Source organism: Podarcis filfolensis (assembly GCF_964270895.1).
Source record: "Podarcis filfolensis genome assembly, chromosome: 5".
In the NCBI taxonomy this organism is placed as follows: domain Eukaryota; kingdom Metazoa; phylum Chordata; class Lepidosauria; order Squamata; family Lacertidae; genus Podarcis; species Podarcis filfolensis.
The window spans coordinates 6,489,838-6,515,068 of record NC_139608.1 but is presented as its reverse complement, the minus strand read 5'-3'; the positions used below and the strand labels follow the sequence as shown (position 1 = coordinate 6,515,068).

The 25,231-nt window shown below is 43.4% G+C and overlaps 1 protein-coding gene across 1 annotated transcript in view; it reads left to right on the top strand.

The window, feature by feature from the left end:
• Positions 1 to 16,277, top strand: part of LOC310762213 (cytochrome P450 2J2-like) — a 40,991-nt gene extending 24,714 nt beyond the window's left edge. The window contains exons 4-9 of the mRNA XM_083612907.1: positions 3,310 to 3,470; positions 4,464 to 4,640; positions 7,306 to 7,447; positions 8,494 to 8,681; positions 9,154 to 9,295; positions 15,516 to 16,277. Coding sequence (XP_083469033.1) covers positions 3,310 to 3,470; positions 4,464 to 4,640; positions 7,306 to 7,447; positions 8,494 to 8,681; positions 9,154 to 9,295; positions 15,516 to 15,703 — 998 coding nt within the window. The 3' untranslated portion in view covers positions 15,704 to 16,277. The remainder of the gene's footprint in view (positions 1 to 3,309; positions 3,471 to 4,463; positions 4,641 to 7,305; positions 7,448 to 8,493; positions 8,682 to 9,153; positions 9,296 to 15,515) is intronic.
• The last annotated feature ends 8,954 nt before the right edge of the window (positions 16,278 to 25,231 follow it).

The window sequence follows — 25,231 nt, the reverse complement described above, 5'->3', positions numbered from 1 at the left end:
TTTTCTCCATATGTATTTCACTCTGTTTGAATTCCTCCTTTATTTTTAACCATAGAATATCTAGGTCCTTAATTTCTTCTTGTCGGGATGTTTTCCTATCCGATGGTGTTCCTCCTATCTTTTTTCCGTTTTCCCCAGACATTTTCTCCTTCTCCAGCTTTTTAATTAAATCTCTTGCAATATTTGTTCTCCCCCCTAGAGGGCGCACAGTCTAAACCAATTCTAATTAATTATCAAACAGTATGTTCAAAGGCACTTTCTTAAACACTCAAATTGCAAATTTTAACCATTTAGAGTCAAAAAGGATACGTATAGAATGATTCTGTAAGTGTAATAAATCAAATTATCCTCAGTCCCTTTAGGTTCCTACAAATACACTAAGATGTTATTCATACAAAATTAACTTATAAAATTTCCAACTCCAATTCTAAGATCCCAGATATCAGTTAATTTCCCAAACTAAAGACCCAATTGGTAAACTTACAGTCTATAAACTCCAAATTTGGATAGGATCCAACATAACTTCACAATTAATACAAGTTAATCCAAATTAATTCAATAATAAACTTATTAGGAGATTGTTAATTATGTAGAGATAAAGGCCTTATAAGAAGACCGTTGATAACATTAATCTTACAGGGAAGCCTTTATAATGAAGGAAAGAGCAAAAAACAACAACAACAACAACAAAAACAAACAAACAATAAAAACAGCAACATAAATTTAACGTATATCTGATTTTTGTTTTATATAGAGGCTCCCTGTTCTTTCTTCTATTTGAACTTCAGCCACTTGGTCAGCTTAGTCCGATTCCAATATTTCGCCAGGAGAGTGCGTCAGTATTTAAAGATTGGTCTAAATAGATAAATCTCTGAGGCCAAAGAGAGGGCAAAGAGCATCAAAGCAGTTCGTAGAGAGAAAAAATATGGATAGATAAAAAATAAGAAATAAACACAATCTCTAGTATACAGTCTGATGGGCTCCACACAGTTAGGCCTCCACAAATAGGAAAAAGAGGGGGAGAGAGTTATTTACTTAACTTCTAAGTTCTATGCTCTTCAGCCACTTGCTGGCTTAATCCAATATTGGGCTGTAATTAAAGAAGATCCAGAGGTCCAAAAATCCAAAAATCAAATCCAGTCCATCAGATGAGGAGGAATATATCCCCCAGGGACGCGGGTGGCGCTGTGGGTAAAACCTCAGCGCCTAGGACTTGCCGATTGCATGGTCGGCGGTTTGAATCCCTGTGGTGGGGTGCGCTCCCGTCGTTCGGTCCCAGCGCCTGCCAACCTAGCAGTTTGAAAGCACCCCTGGGTGCAAGTAGATAAATAGGGACCGCTTACCAGCGGGAAGGTAAACGGCGTTCCGTGTGCTGCGCTGGCTCGCCAGATGCAGCTGGCCACGTGACCCGGAAGTGTCTGCGGACAGCACTGGCTCCTGGCCTATAGAGTGAGATGAGCGCACAACCCTAGAGTCTGGCAAGACTGGCCCGTACGGGCAGGGGTACCTTTACCTTTACCTTTAATCTTAAGTACACCCCTCTCTGACTCAGTTCAAGTATAAACAAAAAATTTTTTTTCTTCCAGTAGCACCTTAAAGACCAACTAAGTTAGTTCTTGGTATGAGCTTTCGTGTGCATGCACACTTCTTCAGATACACTGAAACAGAAGTTGCCAGATCCTTCTATATAGTGAGAAGGTGGGGAGGGGTATTACTCAGAAGGGTGGTGGGAATGGGTGGTGGGCAGATAGCTGTGATAAGCCTGTTGACGACTCTTAACGACTGCAATAGGTCTTACAGGAAAAAGCAAGGGGTGAGAAGGTGAAAAATGGCTTTGTCATGTATAATGAGATAAGAATCCAATGTCTTTGTTCAGACCAGGTCTCTCCATGGTTTTAAGTTTGGTAATGAGTTGCAATTCAGCAGCTTCTCTTTCCAGTCTATTTCTGAAATTCCTTTGTAGTAATACAGCTACTTTGAGATCTTGTATAGAATGTCCTGGGAGATTGAAGTGTTCTCCTACTGGTTTCTCTGTCTTGTGATTCTTGATGTCCGATTTATGTCCGTTTATTCTTTGGCATATGGTTCAAGTATAGTTCAGTTCCAGAAAGATCCAAATCTCCAAACCTTTAAGAGTCCGGGGTATTCAAATTTTAATCCAATCAGTCAAAAGGAGGAAGTAGTTGTTCAAATAAAAATTCGTCTATATCCCTGTGAGCTCAGTTCATGAAGAATCCCCAACAACTCAGAGAAAAGAAGTAAAAAAGAAATCAAAAATCCAAGTTCTTTGGGGGGGAGGGGGTTAGTATCCAGAGTTAAAGTTTAAGAAAAGGGAAACAAAAATTTACACTCTTGCTTAATCAATTGCCCAAGCTGTACTATAGAGAGTTCAGTATTTAAGACAAAAAGGGCAATGAGTGGAAGTTATTATTTTGCTTTAAAGCCTTTGTTTTATTTCGTCCTTTCTCTTCTCCCCTCCTTCCCCCTTGTGCTTCCGTATTGGAGTTTAAGGCTTCAGAGTATTTGTCTCTTTGTAACCACTCTGTTCAGTTCATTCTCTTGTTTTTAGTGTCTTCCCCCCAAAAAAGATACAAAGTCTCTAAAGGTCTTTTTCGTTACTTTTATGTTACTTAGTTTCCTTCGCCTCGCTTAAAGATTGCTGAGGACTTTCACTTTTCTGTTTCTACAGCGGGTGAATAGCCACCTCCTTTCTCCACTCTTACAACTATGTATCCTGCGCCATTTTCACTCCGAAAAACGGGTCGGGTTCCTCAGTTGAATCCTTTTACATCCAGATCTCACTTAGTGTATAATCAAAAATTTTAGCGCAAAATTACTCCAAAAACACTAAGGGTTCTGCTCTTAAAGTTACGGAGGTTTGTTGCTTTTCCAGTAGGAGCTAGAGGCATCGCAACACGGGGTCCGCAGAGCTTACCATTCGCATTTCTCAGTCCTGTCGTTCTCGAGTCCTTAAAAAAAACAACCCGAAAAAACATCGGAACCACTCCAACGCTGCTGGATTGCTTATCCCTCAAGGGTGTCCCCCTTGAGATTTTGGGGGTCGCAGTGCCTTTGCGTTGCCCCCAAGCCCCCGTGAAGCTCGGAAAAGCTCTCAGCGGCTTCTCCGCGCTTCCTGCTGCTTGCGATTCCAAACCGGAAGTCTACCTCTGTCCATTTTAGAAAGGAATGTGATATGCTTTTCTTGGTTCCTAATGGAGAGTCCAGCGGTTTCTCTTGGCCACCATGAAATCCCACTCTCAGTATGAACTGGACCAGCTGAGCTAACATTAGTATAACTTTATTTTGCAGGACAGCCACTTGACCCCTCCATGCCCATCGCTACTTCAGTCTCCAACGTGATATGTGCTGTGGCTTTTGGGCACCGGTTTGCTCTTGACGATGAACGGTTCCAGAAGCTGATGGAAGCCATAGGATTTATCCTACAATTTATATGTAGCTTTGGTTATGCTGTGAGTAGTCATTTCCATTCCTGCCAAAGGGCTTTAATACCTCCCAAGGGCTTTAATACCACAAATCAATATTCTGATAGAGGGTTGGAGAAGTGAGATCAGGTTTAAATTGATCTGAGATAAGGGCCACTTACTATCTCACAGCCTGATCCATTGCTCATGATTATCATTGAGATAAAAAAACACACCAAAACCCCTCATAAAAAAACAACAAAAGAAGACTTTGTCCACCACAGGAGACTCTTTAGAGGGAAGATGGGACAAAAATGGAAAAATGACCTTCAGAACAGGTCATCTAGAGCCCACCAAAGGGAACAGAGAATCTTCTCAAGAAGGGAATTACATAGTTTTGTTGCCATCATAGAAAACTAAATGTGTCTACTCTACACCCACCTAGCAGTGTCAATGATGATGGCGTCCATGGTGAGGCCCCTGCAGCCACCACTTGGCTGGAATTTTTTTTTAATGAAAGAGAGACCAGCAACTCAAGCACTATCGCTATTGCTGAGGAAAGCAGCCCCCTTCTGGATGATCAGCTAAACCCTTTCCTCAAATTTAAGTTCAGTTCTCCACATTTCTACATCCATTCCTAATCTGTAAAAAAAAAAACAAGTACTCATGAAACTTACCGTACTTGAATTTCCCCCCATCCCTATTCTCCACCCACCTCCACCTACCACAAACAGGCGCTAACTTGTTCCAGGAGGGGTCCCGTGATTGTGCCCAGTTTTGAAATTACGCCGGGGAGCTGGAAAAATATTTTGAGCCATACTTTTCTTTCACATTTTCAGCTAGGGATAATTCACAGAATCCAATCATTGTGGGATTCCAGAGAAGCTATAGACACCTTCCTTCTTCTTAGTGAGACTCAAACTAATATGCTAGCCCTGAAGAATAATGCAGATCATGTTTTATAAGTGCAATTCCAAAGCACAAATGGTTTGAACAAGCTTCCTCATGGTAATGGCAGCATTTCTGCTATCTTTCCTTTAGCTTTATGAAATTCTCCCATGGCTCATGAAACATCTCCCAGGACCCCACAAGAAGGCCCTGTCCTGCACAGAGATGGTGCGTTCATTTGCAAAGGAGGAGATAGAGAAGCATAAGGAGAATCAGTCTCTGCATGATCCACAGGATTTCATTGATTTCTATCTACTTCAGATGGAGAAAGTAAGTATCTGCTTGAAACCGAATGCCGCTCATCCCAGGAGTCATTATATTCCATGTTATGAGTGAACAGAGAGAGGAGCTGAGGGAAGTCTGGGGGGGTGGGGGTGGGAGGGCTGGTTTTCTTTTCGGGGAGGGGAAAATAGGGGGGGAATGAGGATGATATGTTTTTGATTAATTGTTATGTTGAAATCTTTAATAAAAAATAAATAAATAAATATAAGTGAATACTAATCTCTTGCCAGGACACCAATATCTCTCTCTGCCCCCCCCCCAATTCCCTCATAGTCGTTTTAATTGCTAAAGTGAGTTGACATCCTTCCATAGGCATCTACTAAAATAGCTAGGAAAGGATAGATATTTTCATGTACAAATGTGAATGCAAATGAGTATCTGCTTCAAAACTGTAGGCAGCTCATTCAAGGAATCATTATATTCCCTGTTATATGTGAATACTAATCCCTTGCCTGGAAACCAGTACAGTGGTACCTTGGTTCTCAAACTTAATCCGTTCCAGAAGTCTGTTCCAAAATCAAAGTGTTCCAAAACTGAGGCATGCTTTCCCATAGAAAGTAATGGAAAATGAATCCATTCCAGACTTTTATAAACAACCCCTAAAACAGCAATTTAACGTGATTTTTTTCTATCTAATGAGGCCATTGATCCATAAAATGAAAGCAGTAATCACTGTACTGTACTATAAAATAAATAAAACAGTATTGTGGATGATAAAAATTAAAATTAAAATTCTTTCTTACCTGCACTGATGATAGTCATTGTTTGGATGGTGGGTTTTTATCAATTTCCGTAGTCACACAATCAATCAATCAATCAATCAATCATAAAATGAAGAAAAAGCTACAGTCACAAAAATGAAAAAGCCACACAAACAAAAATGCAAAAAAAAAAGCAAAAACAAAAGCACCAAATATAAGCTCCAAATATCACCTCATGACACTTCAATCAGAAATGGAAGGCTTTGATTACAATGGGGGGGGGCACAAATTCGCAGCACAACAGTGAAAATGGAAGCTCAGGAGCACATTCAGCTTCCGAAGCAAAGTTCGTAAACCGAAACATTGACTTCCAGGTTTGCAGCATTCAAGTTCCAAGTTGTTTGGGAACTAAGCTGTTCGAAAACCAAGGCACCACTGTATCTATTTTTCTGAATCTCAGTTGAAAATCGCATTGAGTTCCCTCCAAATATTTCTCATAGTCAATTTAGTTGCTCAAGTGGGTTGATATCCATCCATAAGCAAATATAGAAATGTCTAGGAAATGTGAGTGCAAAGGAGTGGAAACTTAAGTGTATTATGGGGTCTTCCTTTGGACCATTTTTTGGCTTGATGTTTATTTGACATTCAAATGTGGACTGGGAAAACAGAAAATCCAAAACAAAATATTCTTAAACTAAACTGAGGATGCCTCCATGAAGTTTTAAATTTATTTTTCTGTCAAACAAGTGTGTTGGTAATAGTAGCCTGTTGGTTTTTGGTGAGTTTACCAGAAGTCTGGTAGGGACTTCTGACAGGAGCTTTACAAGATTGTTTTTGATAGCGAAGCCTACCTCATATATTTGACATTCTTGTTCAGATAGACCTTTCCAGAGGAATGTGTAGCCTCCTTTTTCTTCCTTCAGTTGTCCCTTGCCTGCTCTTTGAGTCTCTTGAAGCACTGCAATATTGATGTTAAAACGTCACATCTCTCTTGCAATGATGGCAGTTCTGTGTTCAGGATGCTCATTATCTGTGTTATATCTGTCCATATATTCCATGTTCCAAAGTTCAATTGTCTTTTACCACCGCTGGGTGGTGACCCCACTGGGCGTGGTAATCCAGTCAGGGAAAAAGAGAGGCAGACTATGTTTAGGGCACCTTTTCTAGCCCCTCCCCCATTTTGGAGTGAGCAGAGTAGATCCTAACAAGGGCTGCTCAGTCACGGATACAGCTGCCAGGCTGCTCAACTGCCTTGTTCCTTGAGTCAGAATGACTGAATCTGTATCCACCGCCCATGTGCTGTTTCATGACTAAGGGCTTCCAGATTTCACAATCCTGCCCCTGTTACCATATGCTGATCACCATGGAACTTTTGGTTTGGGTTTGGGATGAGTTTTTTGGAAGATGCCTGTACGTGAATTTGTTTTATGTCTGTAGATCAGTGCACACTGACCAATGAACAGTCTTCACAGTAAGGCTCTGTTCTGATGGCATGAGTTGTCATGGCAACCGGTAAATTAATTCTTATCTGCTGCAGCTTTCATCCACCTTTACAGCCGTTGTAACATACCACTTGTTATCACCCACCTGTTCTGCCGTTGATGACTTCTTGGGTCATTCTTTGTCTAGCTCCTCCCCTTTGACCTTACTGCCTTGGGTGACCCAGCTGGGAGTACGAGATTCCCAATGGCTTCACTCACAAGGGTCATAGGAATGTGCAAGCCCACTCACCACGAAAAGGTGATGATCCAGCGAGTGAGGGAAGCAACAGTAAGGGGGGGTGGCAGCAGCTTCCCATTTCACCTTAGGCACTATAAGAGGACACCCCACCTCTCATGAAGCATGTGTGGCCACCCTGGTATGGTAATAAGTGGGGGAAGGAAGATAAAGTGCTGAAGGACAGAATGTAATGCATGTAAATGACATGTCACTTTCCCCATTTTCAACAGCAGAGCAGGAATGACCCAGAGTCCACCTATGATGAAGAAAACTTGGCCCAGTGCATTTTTGACCTCTTTGTCGGAGGGTCGGACATAACTACGTGTTCTCTGAAATGGGCACTTCTCTTCCTGGCAAGTCATCCAGATGTCCAAGGTGAGAGAGGAGAGCCAGGGCTTCTCTTGACCACTAGGGTGGAGCATAGTCCTTTAAAGGTTTCATAAGGAAGCCTACAATAGTAGGGTTGGAAGGGACCCTAAGGGTCTTCTAATACAACCCCCTGCAATGCAGGAATCAATGCATTCCCCCCTCCAGTTTGATTCCATTCCACAACCTGTTTTGTTTTGCAAATCTGCTAGCAGTTTCTTTATGCAGCAAATGTACAAGAATGCCACTGCTGTGAGATAAGTGACTGAGCCTCATTCCTGCCTCTCCGTGCTCCATTACATGAGGGATGCGGGTGGCACTGTGGTCTAAAGCCGTGAGCCTCTAAGGATTGCTGATTAGAAGGTTGGCAGTTCAAATCCATAAGACAGGTGAGCTCCTATTGCTCTGTCCCAACTTCTGCCAACGTAGCAGTTCGAAAGCATGCCAGTGTAAGTAAACAGGTAGTGCTGCGGTGGGAAGGTAATCAGTATTTCTGTGTGCTCTGGCACTCATCATGGTGTCCAGTTGTGCCAGAAGTGGTTTAGTCATGCTGGCCACAGGAGCCGGAATGCTGTCTGTGGATAAACACCAGCTCCTTAGGCCTGAAAGCGAGATGAGCGAAGCACCCCATAGTCTCCTTTGATTGGATTTAACCGTCTAGGGGTCCTTTACCTTTATCTTTATATGAGTGATGCTAGCCAAAGATCAGATGAGGAAATGAGTATTAGTGAAACTAAGTAGGAAATATTGAGGGCTGGGGGTGGAGAATGAATATATGACAGCCTTTGATCCCAGCCCTTCAGCAAATCCAGCCAGCTCTGGTAACTAGAAACAACTGCGATGAGCTTCACTTTCAGCCTTTTCACACATGGGATCTAGAGTGGGGAAGAACCATGTACACAGACAAGCTCTTTGGAGGACCAGGTGACCTAAAAATGCAAGAAACTGGGACTCATTCACAGAGATTTATGGAATGTGTTCAAGGGAATTAAATGTCCATCTGAAATAAAATGCAGTATTCACAATGAACCTTCTGTTTCCATCATTCTCTTCAGATAAAATGCACAAGGAAATAGAAGGTGTCATAGGTTCTGCTCACTCAATCTGCTATCAAGACAAGAAGAAACTGCCCTACACCAATGCTGTGATTCATGAGATGCAGCGCTTTAAACCTGCCGGTTTTTTGGGGTTCCCTAGGCAATGTACAAAGGATTTCAAGCTGTGTGGTTTTCTCATTCCCAAGGTATAACAGTGTGATATAGCTGCACTCCTGTAGCCCAAGAGCAGCAGAAGGTTTCATATTGAGAGATGCAGCCAGCCGTACAGGAACTTCCTGTCTAGTCAAAAATCTGAAGGGCAAGAGCTGGAGCTCCTTCTGCAGACATGTTTCACCATCAGCAAGTGCCATTCCACGGGGCAATTGTGGCAGGGGAGGAGCATGTAGTGGCCAGAGGTCTCAGCCTGCTTGTGAGCTTTCATTTTAAAAGAGGTGACGGAAAGTCCTCTTGTGTTCCTGCCTGTATAGAAAGTTTTTATAGTGATGAATACAAAGCCACTCACCAAAATAATAATAATAATAATAATAATAATAATAATAATAATAATAATAATAATTCAGATCAGTCTCTGCAATGATTAGTCTTGGGATAGTGTGGGACAATAAAAAAAAAGTATTGATGTGAATGCATTCCAAGTCACTTGTTTCTTATTTGCAGGGGACTATTATTGTTCCCGATCTGCGCTCTGTTCTTCTTGATCCAACACGATGGGAGACACCTGCAAAGTTCAACCCAAATCATTTTTTGGACAAGGATGGACAATTCGTGAACAGAGAAGAATATCTCCCATTTGGTGCAGGTAAACACAGAAGACCAAGCTACGTTGTGATCTGTAGATGTGCTTACTGGTCTGCTTCCAGGAAATGACATCAGCAGCAGCACAGGAGGGAGTGGGCACTGCTGGTCAGCAGAATGGGGCAAAGCACTGGCAAGTTAAGGGGATCTCTAGGTTGGTGGCTTGGGACCCACACATGCACATACACTTATGTGGTCTCCATCTGCACCTCCCTACATTTGCCACCTGAAATATACTCAGAGTCGCAAAGTGATTTCATGCTCTTTATTCAGCTCATAGTGGTGAGGAGGAATGAATGAAAGTCCCCTCAAAGTATCTGCTTTATATACATTATTTACACAATGGGCTGCACATGATTGGCTAATTCCGGAATTCTACTGTAAGCCAACCAGGTTGTGGATTCACTTCTATCTGGAGCATGATTGGGTGGTTCCTGCCAACCAATCATACTGCTGCATTGTTCTAGGACCAATCAGACTGTTGCAGTTTGGATCCTATTCAACTCAGTACATAACACCACCCCTGCCCTGTCCCTGAGAGAGGCAGCACTGCCAGCACCAGGATAGTGCTGTTCCCTGTCACACATCACCACTGCAAGCCACCCAACTTCTCTTCAGGCAGCAATGCTAGTTCCTACCAAGGTGAAGTAAACCTGGCAGGAGAGTTTGCTCCATGGTCTTTGTTAGGATATTTCCGTTCCACCTTAAAAGGGAGCAGGATGTTTTGTATAACAGCCTGCGTATTTCCTGTTCACAGGATGTTTATGTTATATGTTCCTTTCGTTTTCTGTCTGTTTTGCCTGAGCAGTCGGAGCAGACGGTCATGTTTTCTTTGTTCTGACCAACGCCAAATAAACTGTAAATATGCATGTTCTGCTCTCATGCTGTGCAACTTCTTGCTGTGTGAATTCTGCTGTTTAGAGTGTGCACTAAGCCAGAGGCTTAGTGTCGCTAAATTGCTGATACTGCGTGACTACGGGAGGTCGATGGATCGTCCGGCACTGAGCTTGGGGCCTCAGATGGACCTTATCTCCCTGGCAGTATCCCAACAACAGGTTTCGGGCCCAGATTCACGGCACTTGCAGGAGAGTAAGACTGCGACGACAGACTGCTGAGGTATGTGTGGGAAAAGCGAAAGTAAAGGCTTTTCTGTTTGCCGTGGCAAGAGCTCTTTGATGTCCGGCTGGCCTAATTGGCCTGGGAGCCGAGCCAAGCAGGCCTCGTGATTTATGGGTGCCAAGATAAGGAGTCTCTGAAGTGAAGAAGACTCACGGCTGGCGTTAAGAGGTGGAATGGAGTTTTTCCAAGCCTCTGAAGCTGCTGAGTACCCAAAGTTAAATCGGGACAATTATGAGACCTGGGCAAAATGGTGTGAGAGTTTGCTGCGTCAGTTTGGAGTCTGGCATACTGTCTGTGAAGCCCCTCCAGTTCCTCTGACAGGGAGATGGGAGGCTCAGAATTCAAGAGCCATAGACATAATAGTCTTGTCCGTCTCTCTGGAGGAAATAAAGACGCTTGCTGGAAATCTCACGGCACGTGATATGTGGGATGCTTTGAAAAAGGCCCACCAGCCAACAATCCCAGCCCAGAGTTTGACTGCATCAGAGGTCCAGGCTGTTTCCCAGAATGCGAGTGAATGCAGGAATGCCGAGGGCACCGGTTGCAAGCTGCAGGGGGAGCTGACTGTGATGTCATCCCAGGCAGCATTCCAGCCTCCAGGGGGAGCCAAGGAGTCGGCAGCTGAGAGCTCTGTTTCCCATGGGAGCCAAGGTCAACTTTGCAGAGGCCGGAAGGCCAGAAGTAAACAGAGACGGATGCCTGCAGATGGCCCGAAGCAAAAGGGGGGTGAAAGGCCCACGCAGGTGGAAAACAAGGCTTTGTTTGCTGGCACAGCTTCGCCAAAGGCTAAAGGCAAGTCTGATGGCCAGGAGCAGGGGGGCAAGCTGCAAAAGCCCACGCTGGTGGAAAACAAGGTTTTGTTTGCCAGCAAATCTGCTTCGAAGGGGAAGGCCAGGTTTATTGTTGACTCTGCGGCCACACGCCATCTCACCAAAGACCGCCATCTGTTTGTCTCCTTCACACCTCAAGATGGAGAGGTCCAGCTGGCTGATGGAAGGACTTTGCAAGCTACAGGAGTTGGGACTGTGAAACTTGAAAGTCTGCATACTACCATTAGTAATGTTCTTTTTGTTCCAGGAGCTGTGGACAATTTGATTAGTGTACCACAGCTGACTGGGCGTGGTTTTGAGGTTTCCTTCAAGAGGACTGTCTGTATCATCAGAAAAGGCAAAGAGGACTTTTTGCATGCAAAGTTGTTGGATGGTTTGTTCTGTCTAACTTATGAGGACAATGCTGTTATATCTAATGCTGATACTTGTTGTGTTGCACAAACTAACAAGGTTCTTCATGCAGGATGCATTCATGATGCACATCGAAGATTTTGTCACCTCTCTTGGCAAGCGCTAGCCAAGATGCCTGGGTTGGTTGAAGGTTTGGACATCAAACCTTGAAAATTTCACATGAAGTGTGTATCTTGTGCAGAGAACAAGGTGAAGGTTGCTCCAAAAGGCAAGGAGTCTAGCAGGCAGGCTTCCAAACCCTACCAGCTAGTTCACGCAGACCTGGTAGGTCCTCTAGCGCCCTCTTTGGGAGGGGCAAGGTACTTCATGGTTCTAATTGATTCTTTTTCCAGGTACATTCATGTGTTTATGCTCGAGCAGAAATCGCAAGCATTTCCTAGGTTCAAGGCATTCTGTGCTTGGTTGGAGAATGCTCATGGTAAACGTATTGGCTGTCTGTTTACTGATCGGGGCGGGGAGTTCACTTCTCAGCAGTTTGAAGCTTTCCTGACTGAGAAGGGAATCCAGCATGACTTGTCAACGCCTAGATCGCCATGGATGAATGGGCTTGCGGAGAGAGCAAATCAAACGTTGCTGCAAGGGATAAAAACCTTGTTGCATGATGCCAACCTCCCTGAGAAGTTTTGGGGGGAGGCTCTCTCGAATTTTGTTTACAGTTTTAATCGCAGACTGTCATCACCTATTGGCTGCACTCCCTATGAGAAAATGTTTGGTAAGAAACCTAACACCAAGCACTTGAGAATCTTTGGTTCTGACATGTGGGTACACACCCCACAAAGCAACAAGCTTGGGAAGCGTGGGGCACATGGTTTGTTCATGGGGTACGATAAAGGTGCATACAGAGTATGGATGACTAACTCAAAATCCATAAAGTTCACAAGGAGTGTTGAGTACAATCCTAAGTGGGGGGAAAATGTGGAAATTTTCCAGAGTTACCCAGAGGAGGATGAAGGTGATGCGAAGAAAGCAGATCATGCTGAGAAAGCTGAGGAAACTGAGGATGATGATGATGATGATGATGATGATGATCAGAGTTCGGATTCCAGTTCAGTGGGCGGCGCTGCTGCTGCTGTCAGTGACAGTGATGACACAGCAGACTACAAGAGCGCAAAGGCCTCAGTCAGACCATCTGATGCGTCTGACAATGAACTGGAAGAACCACTGTTCACCATTGGTCACTTTTCTCCCAAGAAGGAGGAGATGAGTCCAGAAGACTTGCGTCTGGTTTGCAGATCTGAAAGGGCGACCAAAGACAAACCTCCAAAGAGATTTGCTGATGAGTTTGCTAAGACGGCAACTGCTGTTCTTAGTAGCTCAGAGAAGGTGTGGGAACCTTCAAGCTTCAAAGAGGTCCAGGAGTTAACCTCTAAAGATGCTGAGCCTTGGCTTAATGCCATGAAGGCTGAAGTTGATTCCTTGAACAGGAACCAGACTTGGGAGCTGGTACCGGTAGTCCCAGGGATGGGACTGGTTGGCAGCAAATGGGTCTTCAAGGCCAAGACAGACCAAAATGGCAAGGTTGTCAGACACAAAGCCAGATTGGTTGCCAGAGGTTTTTCACAGGTACCAGGGCAGGATTACCACGAGACCTACTCACCCACGGTCAAATATGAGAGCATTCGGCTGATGCTCAAGATCGCTGCGGAGGAGAAACTGCATGTTTCCCATCATGACATAAATACAGCTTTTTTGTACGGGATTTTGGCGGAGGAGCTGTACATGCTTCCACCTGACGGGATGCAGATACAGAAGGGAATGGTCTGTAAACTGCGGAAATCCTTATATGGTCTCAAGCAGAGTGCCAGGTGTTGGAACACAAAACTCACTGAAACGTTGCTTTCTCTAGGTTTTCACCAGGGCAAAGCTGATCCGTGTGTGTTTGTCAAGGAGGAGGGGCAAAACAAACTGTATTGTTTATGTTTTGTTGATGATCTTCTGATGTTTTGGAAGAATCAGGCTTTCTACCAAAGCACCCTAGCTCAGCTGAAGGAGCATTTTGACATGAAGGATCTTGGTGAGGTATCCAACTATCTTTCTCTGCAGGTGGAGAGGGACCAAGCAGGAAATTTTCTGGTACACCAAACACAGAAAATTACTGATGTATTAACCAGGTTGAATTTGGTTGATGCAAACCCAGCAGACACACCGATGGTGACAGGTTACCAGGTAGACAGTACTGCTGAAGCATTTTCTGACACAACGCTGTACAGATGCATTCTAGGCAAGTTGAATTTCATTGCTAGATGTTCAAGACCTGACATTGCTGTAAGCACTAACCTGCTTAGCAGACATGCTAACAATCCTACTGTTCAGGATTGGAAAGCTCTGAAGCGCATAGCCCGGTATTTGAAAGGGACTATGCACTACAGGCTGAGGTTCACCAGTCAGAAGACTGGAAGTCTTGAAATCTTTGCAGATGCAAGTTTTGGAAGTGACACCACGGATGGTACAAGCACTTCTGGAGTATGCTACATGTACAACCACTGCCTGTTTGACTGGTTGTGCAAAAAGCAGACGACAGTTAGCCTAAGTTCCTGTGAAGCAGAACTCAATGCTCTGTCATTTTCACTCATGGATTGTGAATGGTTGATGCAACTGTTTAAGGACATTGGGGTTTCTGTGAAATGTCCTATACAAGTGTATCAAGACAATAGATCTTGTTTGGCTTTGCTGAACTCGGAGAGTTGCAAGCAAAGGACCAAGTACTTGCAGATTAAGCTACATCGTGCAAGAGAGTGTATTCAGAAAGGACTCATTCAGGTGTCCTACATGCCAGGAAATGAAATTCCTGCTGATCTGTTGTCTAAGGTTGTTAACAGAGAACAACTTAAGGTTTACGTACAAAGGTTGCAATTGGGTTGAACCACAGGTACTACAGGTTACACGGAAAGGGGGAGGATGTTAGGATATTTCCGTTCCACCTTAAAAGGGAGCAGGATGTTTTGTATAACAGCCTGCGTATTTCCTGTTCACAGGATGTTTATGTTATATGTTCCTTTCGTTTTCTGTCTGTTTTGCCTGAGCAGTCGGAGCAGACGGTCATGTTTTCTTTGTTCTGACCAACGCCAAATAAACTGTAAATATGCATGTTCTGCTCTCATGCTGTGCAACTTCTTGCTGTGTGAATTCTGCTGTTTAGAGTGTGCACTAAGCCAGAGGCTTAGTGTCGCTAAATTGCTGATACTGCGTGACTACGGGAGGTCGATGGATCGTCCGGCACTGAGCTTGGGGCCTCAGATGGACCTTATCTCCCTGGCAGTATCCCAACAGTCTTAACCACTTTCTGCATTGCTGATTTGGGCAGTTGACCAAAGTTTTCCTTTCATTTTTTAAAATCAAGTTTTATTAAAAAGCTTTATACATAAGACACAATAAAAATCATACTAATCTAAAAGGGAGAATAGAAAAAAGATTAGGAAAGAAAAAATAGAAAAGAAATAAAGGAAATTACAGAGTCCTCTATCAAAATTAAATCTTCACCCTTATTCTGCACACAGAAAAGTGAGCCCTCCCAGTTCTCACTGGGAGCTAGACCCTCTTACACTGGCTTCTAGCCCTGGGAGATGCTCTCTGCCCTGCCCCTCCCACAGGACCCTTCATCTTCAATCCATCCTCTTCCTGAATGTATCTTCCTTGATATGAGATTGGGAACTTCAAATTACAGAACAAAACATAAGTATAACAAGAAGAAAGGAAGGTTAGCACTGACCAGGCTAGAAAACTGACAGCAACCTTGATGTTTTCCCTATCCTAACTATGTCTATTTTGCCAAAGTGTTATGCAGAATGCTTATAGCTACAAAGCAATGAACACTGGAAAGTAAATTATTGCTCACTTGCTGCCTTCTTCATATCTCCTCTTCAGGGGCTCGCATATGTTTGGGAATGCAGCTGGCAAAGATCGAAATATTCATCTTCCTCACCAGCCTGCTGAGGGCATTCAGCTTCCAGCTACCAGAAGGAGTCAAAGAGCTCAATCAAGAGGCTATAATAGGGACTACAGCACATCCCCATCCTTATAAACTCTGTGCTGTTCCCCGTTGCAACACATAAGAAAATAGGAAAATATTAGCAGCTGCACCCCTGCTTCCTCCACTCGGTGACCCCTTGGCCACTCCTGACACATGAACCCCCTAGCATTTCCCCTTCCCTTCCCATCCCATGCAGCTACTGAGGTCTCTTTTCACCTTCGCAGCTCCATTTCTGAAGCCAATTCTCTCTTATTTTCTGCAGCTCTGCTTTGCATCCGTTTTCCCCTTCACCCCATCTCCTCCTTTTCTTTAGGTCCTTTTCATGCCCCAGCTTTCATCTTCATCCCTCTCCTAATGCCTCCTTACTCCCTCCTTTTTGACAACTTCCTTTGCATCCCCATTCTTACTCTTGCTCTCTTTTCTCCTCCCCCTCCCCTTCCTTTTCTCAAATCTCCCTTACACACACATTCCCATACCTCCTCCTCTCTCCCTCTTCTGCAGCCCCCTTCTAACACCCCCCATGCTATGTTATTGTATCTTTAAGATGAGTAGACTCCTAAGAGCAAGGCTATCAGCTTCTCCAGTTGAAGAATGTTAAGTTTCTTTGATGGATACTGTACATGTGTGCTTGTTAATAAAATATCTCTTCTAAATCACGACATTGAACCCGGAACCCGGAACGCGGACCACACAAGGTATCAGGAGTGAAATAGGTTGTGTGGAGGCACTATGCAATATTTGAAGTCTTCACATCCTTTGTCACAGTTAAGGAATGGAAGGGGGAGAAGTTTGAAACAGACGTTCCCCTGACTTCCACTAGCCTTTCCTTCAATGGCAGAAGTTTGAGTAAAATGGAGATGGTGGAAAACTGAGATAACTGTGGCTTTAGGAATAATGGAGGGATGGAGGAACACTGAGCAATTGGTGTGTTTGTATGTGTATGTGTGTTTGTATATATAACATTTTAACAAGGAGAAACAGCAGAGATGGGTACAGAAGCAACCACCCAAAAGCTAAGAAAACAGAAGAATGAAATGGAAAGTGGAATTAAAGAGGACAAAGAGACTGGAAAACAATATGGCTGAAGGATTGCCGGAACAGAAGGATGAAATGGTGGAGCTGGAGGCAACAGATGGTGTCATGAAGAAGTCCTTCACAAAAGGTGACTAGAGGACTGAAACAGCCAAATGGCAGTGTTGTGATGTTGGAGGAGTGGAAGGAAGCCACAGATGAAGAGATGAAGAGACATCAATTAGATGTTGGGGGCTCCTACTCTTTTTAACTTCTTTTTAATCTTTTAACCCTCTTCTTATCAAAAGTTTGGCAACCTGGGGTTTTATATCAGACAACTTGTGAAGTTGGCACTGTAAATTAGATCTAACGAAGTTGAACAGCTTAACAGCTGCTGCCCAGCCTATTTCAAGGACTCATAACTCTAAACAATTTAATTAATCTTCTGAACTTTTTCCGAACTGACTCTGACTCAGGCTTTGACTCGGCGTTTTAAATGAGCTAAGGGAGGTGAAGCTGTGTTGCAGGAGTGTTCCGCTTGTGCTTGCCTCTGCCCTCTTGGCTTGTGGGCCCAACTGTGCTGTGTGCCTGCTCTGTCTTCCCAGTTGTGGGTCCGGCTGTCCTGCATGCCAGCGGTGCTCCTGGACTGAGACAGACTGGTTGAGCGCTCGGCATGGAGCCTGGGTCAAGATATATTACTCTGCAGATGACTCAATTGAAAGGCACCTAGGGAAGCCAGAGAGGGGGGTTACACCCTCAAGACGCCAGAGACTCTTAAGCCACAGGGCTGGCAGCTGGTTGTAGCAGAGGAGAGGTATCATCCTGTGGCCCTGAGAACACCAGCTGATGCCAAGAGGAACACTTTCTCTGCCACTACAAGTGCTAGCGCAACAGCAAGGGGAGGGCCCCCTGAGACCATCGGGCATGGCATTGACATCAAACAGGGCATTTACTGAGACTGCCCCGCCTTCCTTTGCCCATCCCCTGAGGTCGCCTGGTTGTTCAGGTTGGCAGATTCAGAGATCATTCAGAGATCATTTGAGTAGACTCGAGCTGGCTCGTGATGCTACAAGAACTTCGTCTGCTACAAGAACCTTTTTTCTTTTCTTTTCTTTCCTTTCGCCCCTCCCCCCTTCCTTTGCCATTTGTTTTAGTTTTTTATAGTTCTTTGTTCCATGATAATATTTAAGTTTTGCTTGCTTACTGTTAGATGTTTGATTTTTGTTCTCCTGCTATTTAGGTGTTTTTTCTTCCCTTAATGTCCGTTATATGGTAGTTCTGTTTAGCTGTGGAATGTTTTGGGGTTTATATTTTAATTTAATTAATTGGTTTGTTTAATATTTAATAGTAGGCTGACAAAGAATATAATAGTTTCATACAATCAGAGAGGTAGCTGATGTTTAGCTGGTTTGTTCTACTCAACTAATTGGAGTTATTGAGTTGTTGATACTATAAACAGAATAACTAGGCTGGGAAAGAGTAACATCAATTGTCATCTATTGGATGCTAGTATGAGGCTTGGGATTGCTACCGTGGAGGGGCGAGGGAGGTATGGCGGTGGGGGCAGATGTTATAGGCGAAGGGGATCGAGATACGGATATGCTCGTACCCCTTCCAATCTGCGCCCCATCCCGAGGGACGAGGGTAGGGTGAGCAAGGATTACTCACCTCCGTCACTGGTGCTGTGCAATGCCAGGTCTATAGGAAACAAGACTGCCACCCTGCGAGACTTCTTTACCTCGCAGGGGGTTGACCTGGCTTGTGTATTGGAGACCTGGGTGCACGAAGGGGAAACAGTTACCTTACGAGAGATGGTGTCCCCAGGTTTCTTCGTCCTCCACCAGTCGCGGACTGTGGGCCGGGGGGGTGGCATTATTAATCCAGGAAGATTGTTCTTTCAGGGCTCTACCATCGCCATCGATCCCCGGCATTGAATGTGTTGGCTTAGTGTGGGGCTCCGAGGAGAGCTTGGCTGTCTGGCTGGTGTACCGGCCACCTAGCGCACCAGCAGCCAACCTATCAGGCATACTGGAGGCAGTGGCCAGCTGGGCCATGGAGTTCCCTAACCTATTGGTATTGGGGGACTTCAACATCCATGCTGATGCCACTCCCTCCTCATAGGCTCTGGACCTGGTGTCTTCCATGGCAACACTAGGGCTCTCCCAGTTTGTTTCGGGCCCCACACATCAAGCAGGCCACATGCCAGATTTGATCTTTGGCGTAGGTATAGATGTGATCATGTCTCCTTCGATGAAGGTGCAATGGTCTGATCACTACGCTCTGAAAGCCAGGATTGACTTTCCACCCCCACCCTGCTTAGGTGGCGAGCTGATCTGGGCTCGCCCGCAGAGGCTGATGGACCCTGATAGATTCCGCCAAGCCTTGAGGGACCTTGCTCCCCCTGGTGACTCATTGACTGAGCTTGTTGAGGGCTTGAATATCCAGCTCCTGGCAGCCATTGATGAGATTGCACCTATGCTCCCTCTGCAACCCCATCAAAACCGGGCTCCCTGGTTTACCGAGGAGCTCCGGAAAATGAAGCGGGACCTCAGGCGGCTAGAGCGAGTATGGCAGGGTGCCCGCGACAGAGCCTCAAGAACATCTTACAGGGTTTTTATGAAAACCTACAAGATGGCAGTGAAGGCCGCTAAGAAGTCTTACTTCTCGGCCTCCATTGCCTCTGCTAGCTCTCGCCTGGCACAATTATTTAGTATAATTAGGTCTTTAACATCCCTCGAGGGACAGCCAAATTTAAATAACAATTTGACACACAGTCGTGAGGCATTTGCCAGCTTTTTTGCGGAGAAGGTCCTGTTGCTCCGTCGTGACCCCCTTGCCAATTTGGATACAATAACGGAACTGGAGCCTCCTTGACTGTCCTCGGGTCCAGTATTGGACCACTTTGACCGGATATCCCCAACCAATGTGGACACACTCCTCCGAGCTGGAAATCCCACCACCTGTCCTCTTGACCCATACCAGTCCTGGCAGATTAGAGCGTGTCCAGACGAGGTGCGGGGGCCCCTAGCGGATATCATCAGTTTGTCCCTTGACACCGGGACATTCCCAGGGGAACTGAAGGAGGCAGGGTTGTGCCCGCTCTTAAAGAAAATATCATTAGATCCTTTAGATCTATCCAATTACCGCCCGGTTTCGAATCTTCCATTCCTGGGTAAGGTGATTGAGAGAGCAGTTGCTGAACAGCTTGATGGGTTTCTGGATGAAACATCAGCTCTGGATCCATTCCTATCCGGCTTCCGTGCTCATCATGGGACTGAGGCAGCTCTGGTCACCCTAACAGATGATCTCCGCAGAAAAACTTACTGACAGTAAGAGCTTTTTGGCAGTGGAATGATCTCCCTTGGGAGATTGTGGACTCTCCTCCTTGGAGGTATTTAAGCAGAAGTTGGATGGCCATGTGTCGTGGATGTCTTTAGCTGAGATTCCAGCATTGGAGGGAGTTGGACTAGATGGCCCTCAGGGTCCCTGGGCTGAATGAAACTTGCTGCTTGCAGTTTGCAAAGCACATTTGCAAAGCAACTTCCTCCTGAACACGTTATCATGTACAGAAAGCTGGCAAGACATTGTCATGTCTCCTGTTTCACAATTTTGGGGCTGGAAAAAAAATATAAAGGTGTAAAACAGTTTGCTTTTCTGAAACTCTCTGCAACAACACTGTCTCCTTCACTTGAGGTCTTCTGTGGACAACAAGCTTAATAGGAGCCAGCAGTGTGATGTAATTACAAAAAAAGCTAATGCTGTTCTAGGCTGCATCTGCAGATATATAGTGTCCAGATTAAGGGAAGTAATAGTTTTCTCCTGGGACTAGGCTACATTTGTAAAGAAAAGGTCTTTCTATGCATTATAACACTATGACACCAGATGGCGAAGTGGAGTCCCATTTTTTGCCAAAGGAACTTCCCTGTATGAAGTTTACAATGCATTTAAGTGGGGTAGGATATCAGTAATAAAAATGAATGTGAAGTTACTTTCCAAAATGTATAAACTGTTGCTAGAATGGTATGCTAAAGATGAATAAGTTAAATCAGTGATGATACAATAGACAAGATATATTGGGCATAATATACCATTCTCATCTTGGGAAAAGTTATGGAGGGAAGATTTAAAATTCACATCATGCTGTACATGGAAAACTTTGTGAGAATGATGTATCATGGTATCTAACACCTACTAAATTAGCAAAAATGTAAAGAACTGCTACAAATATTTGTTGGATATGTAAAGATAAAGAAGGCACCTTCCACCATACATGGTGACCTGCAAGATAACAAAAGCATTTTGGGAAATGATATATAATGAGTTGAAAAAAATATTTAAAATAACCTTTGTGGAAAAACTCAGAAGCGTTTTTACTAGGAATCGAAGGTGCAGAAATACCAAAGGAGCAGAAACGACTATGTATGCGACGACAGCAGCGCCGATACTTTTGGCTCTGAGAAGGAAAAAAGATAAAGTCCTTACCAGAGTGGAATGGTTGATAAAAATGATGGACTATGCCAAAATGGCAAAAATGACCGGAAAGATTAGAAACCAAGAAGAATAACTTTAATAAGGAATGGGGAAAATTTGTAAGTTCCCTTGGAGAACACTGTACACAATTAAAAACATTGGCAGCATTGTAACAACACTTGTAATGTAACAAGAACTATGGTAAGAATGGAATTTTAGGAAAAAATGGAGAACATTATATGATGCAGTTGAATGGAATCCATGGAATCTCAGCTCAGGGAAGTCCAAGGATTCAGAGAATCGTATATGTTTATGATTATGACTTTTATTTGAATGTGAATGTTAATTGTAAAATTGAACAATAGTTTAAAAAATACAATGTGTTTAACTGAATCGCTTCTTTGATGTGTCTTGATCCAGCCCTGCTCTGGAGGGTAGGACTCAAATCAATGGCTTTATGTTACAAAAAAGAAGATTCAGAAATAAACATATGGAAAAACTTACTGACAGTAAGAGCTTTTTGACAGTGGAATGGTCTCCCTTGGGAGATTGTGGACTCTCCTCCTTGGAGGTATTTAAGCAGAAGTTGGATGGCCATGTGTCGTGGATGTCTTTAGCTGAGATTCCAGCATTGGAGGGAGTTGGACTAGATGGCCCTCAGGGTCCCTTCCAACTCTACAATTCACTGGGACCCGGGGGAATGCCATGACCTAGAACCAAATGTAGACACCCACTGGGGTAAGCACAACAGGTAGGCAATTCGGATCATACATTGCTTTCAGAGAGTGATTACAGTACGAATATTTCTGCTCTAAGTCGGTTTCTAAGAAGCACTGTCCTTGTCCTTCTCCACTGATGGAACTCTAACGTGGAGTCAGAAGCACTTTCCACCCACAACCCATCCCAAGAACCAGATTTACAAGGATTAAGAAGACCTGTGTCATTCAAGAAGGCCTGTAGCTGGCCCACACTACCAAATCAACATGGCAAATTACAGTAGCATCTCATCTATAAGATGCAAGGCCAAAATGGAGGAGGTGCAATAATAATAATCAAAATATCTTTCAAACAGGGATGTCCCGCCCCACAATGAAGTAGTAACCATAGCCTGTTTCTCATTGGAACATAATGAACCAGCACATATGTTATAGCCACAAGTCCATATGCCAGGGACCATTGCAGGTTTTGAGGCATGATGGCATGCACTGGGTGAACACCAAGGAATGGTGGGAAGTACGACCTGGGGGAATTTCCAAGGGATGGGAAATGATATATAATGAGATGAAAAAAATGTTGAAATATACGTTCATTAAAAAACTAGTAGCATTTTTACTAGGCATTGTAGGGGATGATATAAATAGAAATGATTGTAAGCTGTTTTTGTATGCAATGACGGCGGCAAGAATATTATTGGCACAAAAATGGAAGCAAGAAGAATTACTGACAAAAGAAGATTGGAGGATGAAATTGATAGACTATGCAGAATTAGACAAACTAATGGGAAGAATTCGAAACCAGCGGGACCAGAGATTCACAGAAGATTGATGTAAATTTACGGACTATTTGAAAAGTAATTGTGATGACCAGATTACATTTGTAAGTTTGCAAGAAGTTTTGTAAGGGGAATAATTTGAATTATCACATTATTGAACGAAAAGGATGCTGTTAGTTATGATAATTAAAGGCAATATGAATTTAAGAAATGCAGAAGAAATTATAAAAATAGGAGAGCACCAGAGGTGCTGATGGAAGTCCAAAAAGATTGTATAAGAGGTGAAATTTTGTGGAATGTATGATAATTATTATGTTTTAAAATTAATATTTTTTTTTTTTTTAAAAAAGGTGCGAAGGTGTTTGTGTACAGCATAGTAACAGCTAACTAATATTGCACCATGTACAAGTCTTTAAGTACATGTGGGAGGATTATAGAGAGCATAATCCTGTTTAAGAGTAGACATGATGAAATTGTCTGACATGACTAATTTAGCTTCATTAATTCCAATGAATTAATTCCCTGTGGAACGCCCTCCCATCAGATGTCAAAGAGATAAACAACTACGTGACATTCAGAAGACATCTTAAGGCAGCCCTGTTCAGGGAAGTTTTAAATGCGTGACATCTTAGTGTATTTTTGGTCTTTGTGGAAGCCGCCCAGAGTGGCTGGGGAAACCCAGCCAGATTGGCGGGGTACAAATAATAAATTATTATTATTATTATTAATCATAGACATACGTTACAGCTCAATTGCCAGGAATTAAAAGAATAATATCAGCACCAATCGTTCTGTGTAACTTCAAAGAGCAAGAAGGCATGGCAGGAAGCCTGAGGAACAAGTGCAGAATGTTAATGAGAGATAAAGCACTGACTCCTTTCCCAGCCGGATTTTCCCGCTGGATATCTTTTTAAATTAAGTGTGGCTAGTCCTCATGCCATCATATGACACATTAGTTGGGGTGTATGAAAACCTGGCTTCAGCACATGTGGAGATTTGGTTGATTATGGCATCTCTAAGAAGCACAAAACACTGCTTCTCTCGGCAAGCTCTTCCAGCATCTTTTGGGCACAGACTCATGTAGCAAAGGACTCCTCCAGAAAACTTTTTGATTACACATTCATCATGATTTGTGCTCATAATAATTTCAAGGTGGTTACATCCAAGTCCATTTTCAATACTTTTTATTCCTGCAAAGATTTTGAGGTGGTCACACAGTTTCATTTCCATTCCATCACATCCTTTAACTTTCTACTGAAAACTACACATGCACACTTATTTTTGTTGCACTTTTGCAATATATATAGTTTCCCCAGACAGCAATAATGCGGGAGTGTTCAGGAAGCATTGTAGAAGAACTAAGAAAGCAGAATATTCTTGTCAAGAATATGGTGCAGAATTCACCCTCAATAAAAATCCCGCCTGGTGGAACCAGTAGAACTAGTAACTGGTAGACATTACACATTATATCCTTAAAAACGGTGTGGGAAAAATTGGCTGAATTGGGTTTGTTTGCTGAAACTTTTCAGCATACTGGCTAATCTAAACAAACAAATAAATAACAAAAACAAAAACAAAGAGAGAGAAATGCCAAGCCCTCTCTCAAAGGTAGATCTTAACTCTTGTCTCACAGAAGGGAGTGGACCCTCCCAGCTCTCACCTGGGTGCTTCCCTTTCTTCCCCCAGTCTCCCACCCTGGGAGATCTTTCCTTCTCTGCCTCTCACACAGGGTCTTTCACTGGCCAGATATCAACTTCATGTGTGTATTCAAAATATTCTAAATGTTCATTCCAGTATGCTGTCCAATTGTATTCCGAGATAATATCCAGCTGTTCCTTGTTCTGCTAGGTGATATTTTCTCCCATCTTCAGCCCCAGACATTGCTATGAGTCAATAATAGTCCTCTTCCAATCCAGGATGATGACTTTATCTCCCCCCCCCCAAAAAAAATTCCAACCATTCCTCCATGTTTGAAAACAATAAATCCTTCATTTTTATTTAAACAGGAAACTCTCCACTGTAGTCATTTAATTTAAAAAAACAAACCCATAGTTATTTACTTGTATATTCATTATTTTACACCCATATTTATATCTTACGATCCCATTTCATGTAGGGAAATTTATCAAGAGAAAAAGAAAAGCACTTCCATTTCTACCACTTCCATTCTTTTCCCAATAGCATCACCAGAAGCTTGACAGGTTTTTCCTCTAAATTCCCTCTAAATTATACCCAGAATCCTTTTGGCATCATCTTGTAATTCTCTGCTTTAGAGAGACTAAGTAGCTTTTACATGCAAAGGCATGAACTTCAGTAAACATTGTTTGTTCTGAGATGGCAACTTTTCACATTGATTTCTGTAAGTAATAATTTCTCCTTGATTTTCCATAGGTACTGCATTTACTTTTTTTTCTATATCATTTTTATTAATTTTCCAACACAATTATACATTTTTCTCCATATTTTAACAATTTAAACTTTTTGACTTCCTCCCGCTTCTCTGGTAATCATCCATATTTACTCTTCAATTACGCATTCCCTTCATTGTATTGCCATTTGTCTTCTCTCCCCTTTCTATTTCTTATTGACAATACATCTCATACTTTTACAGTGCTTCTTGAAACCCCACTAGCGTTG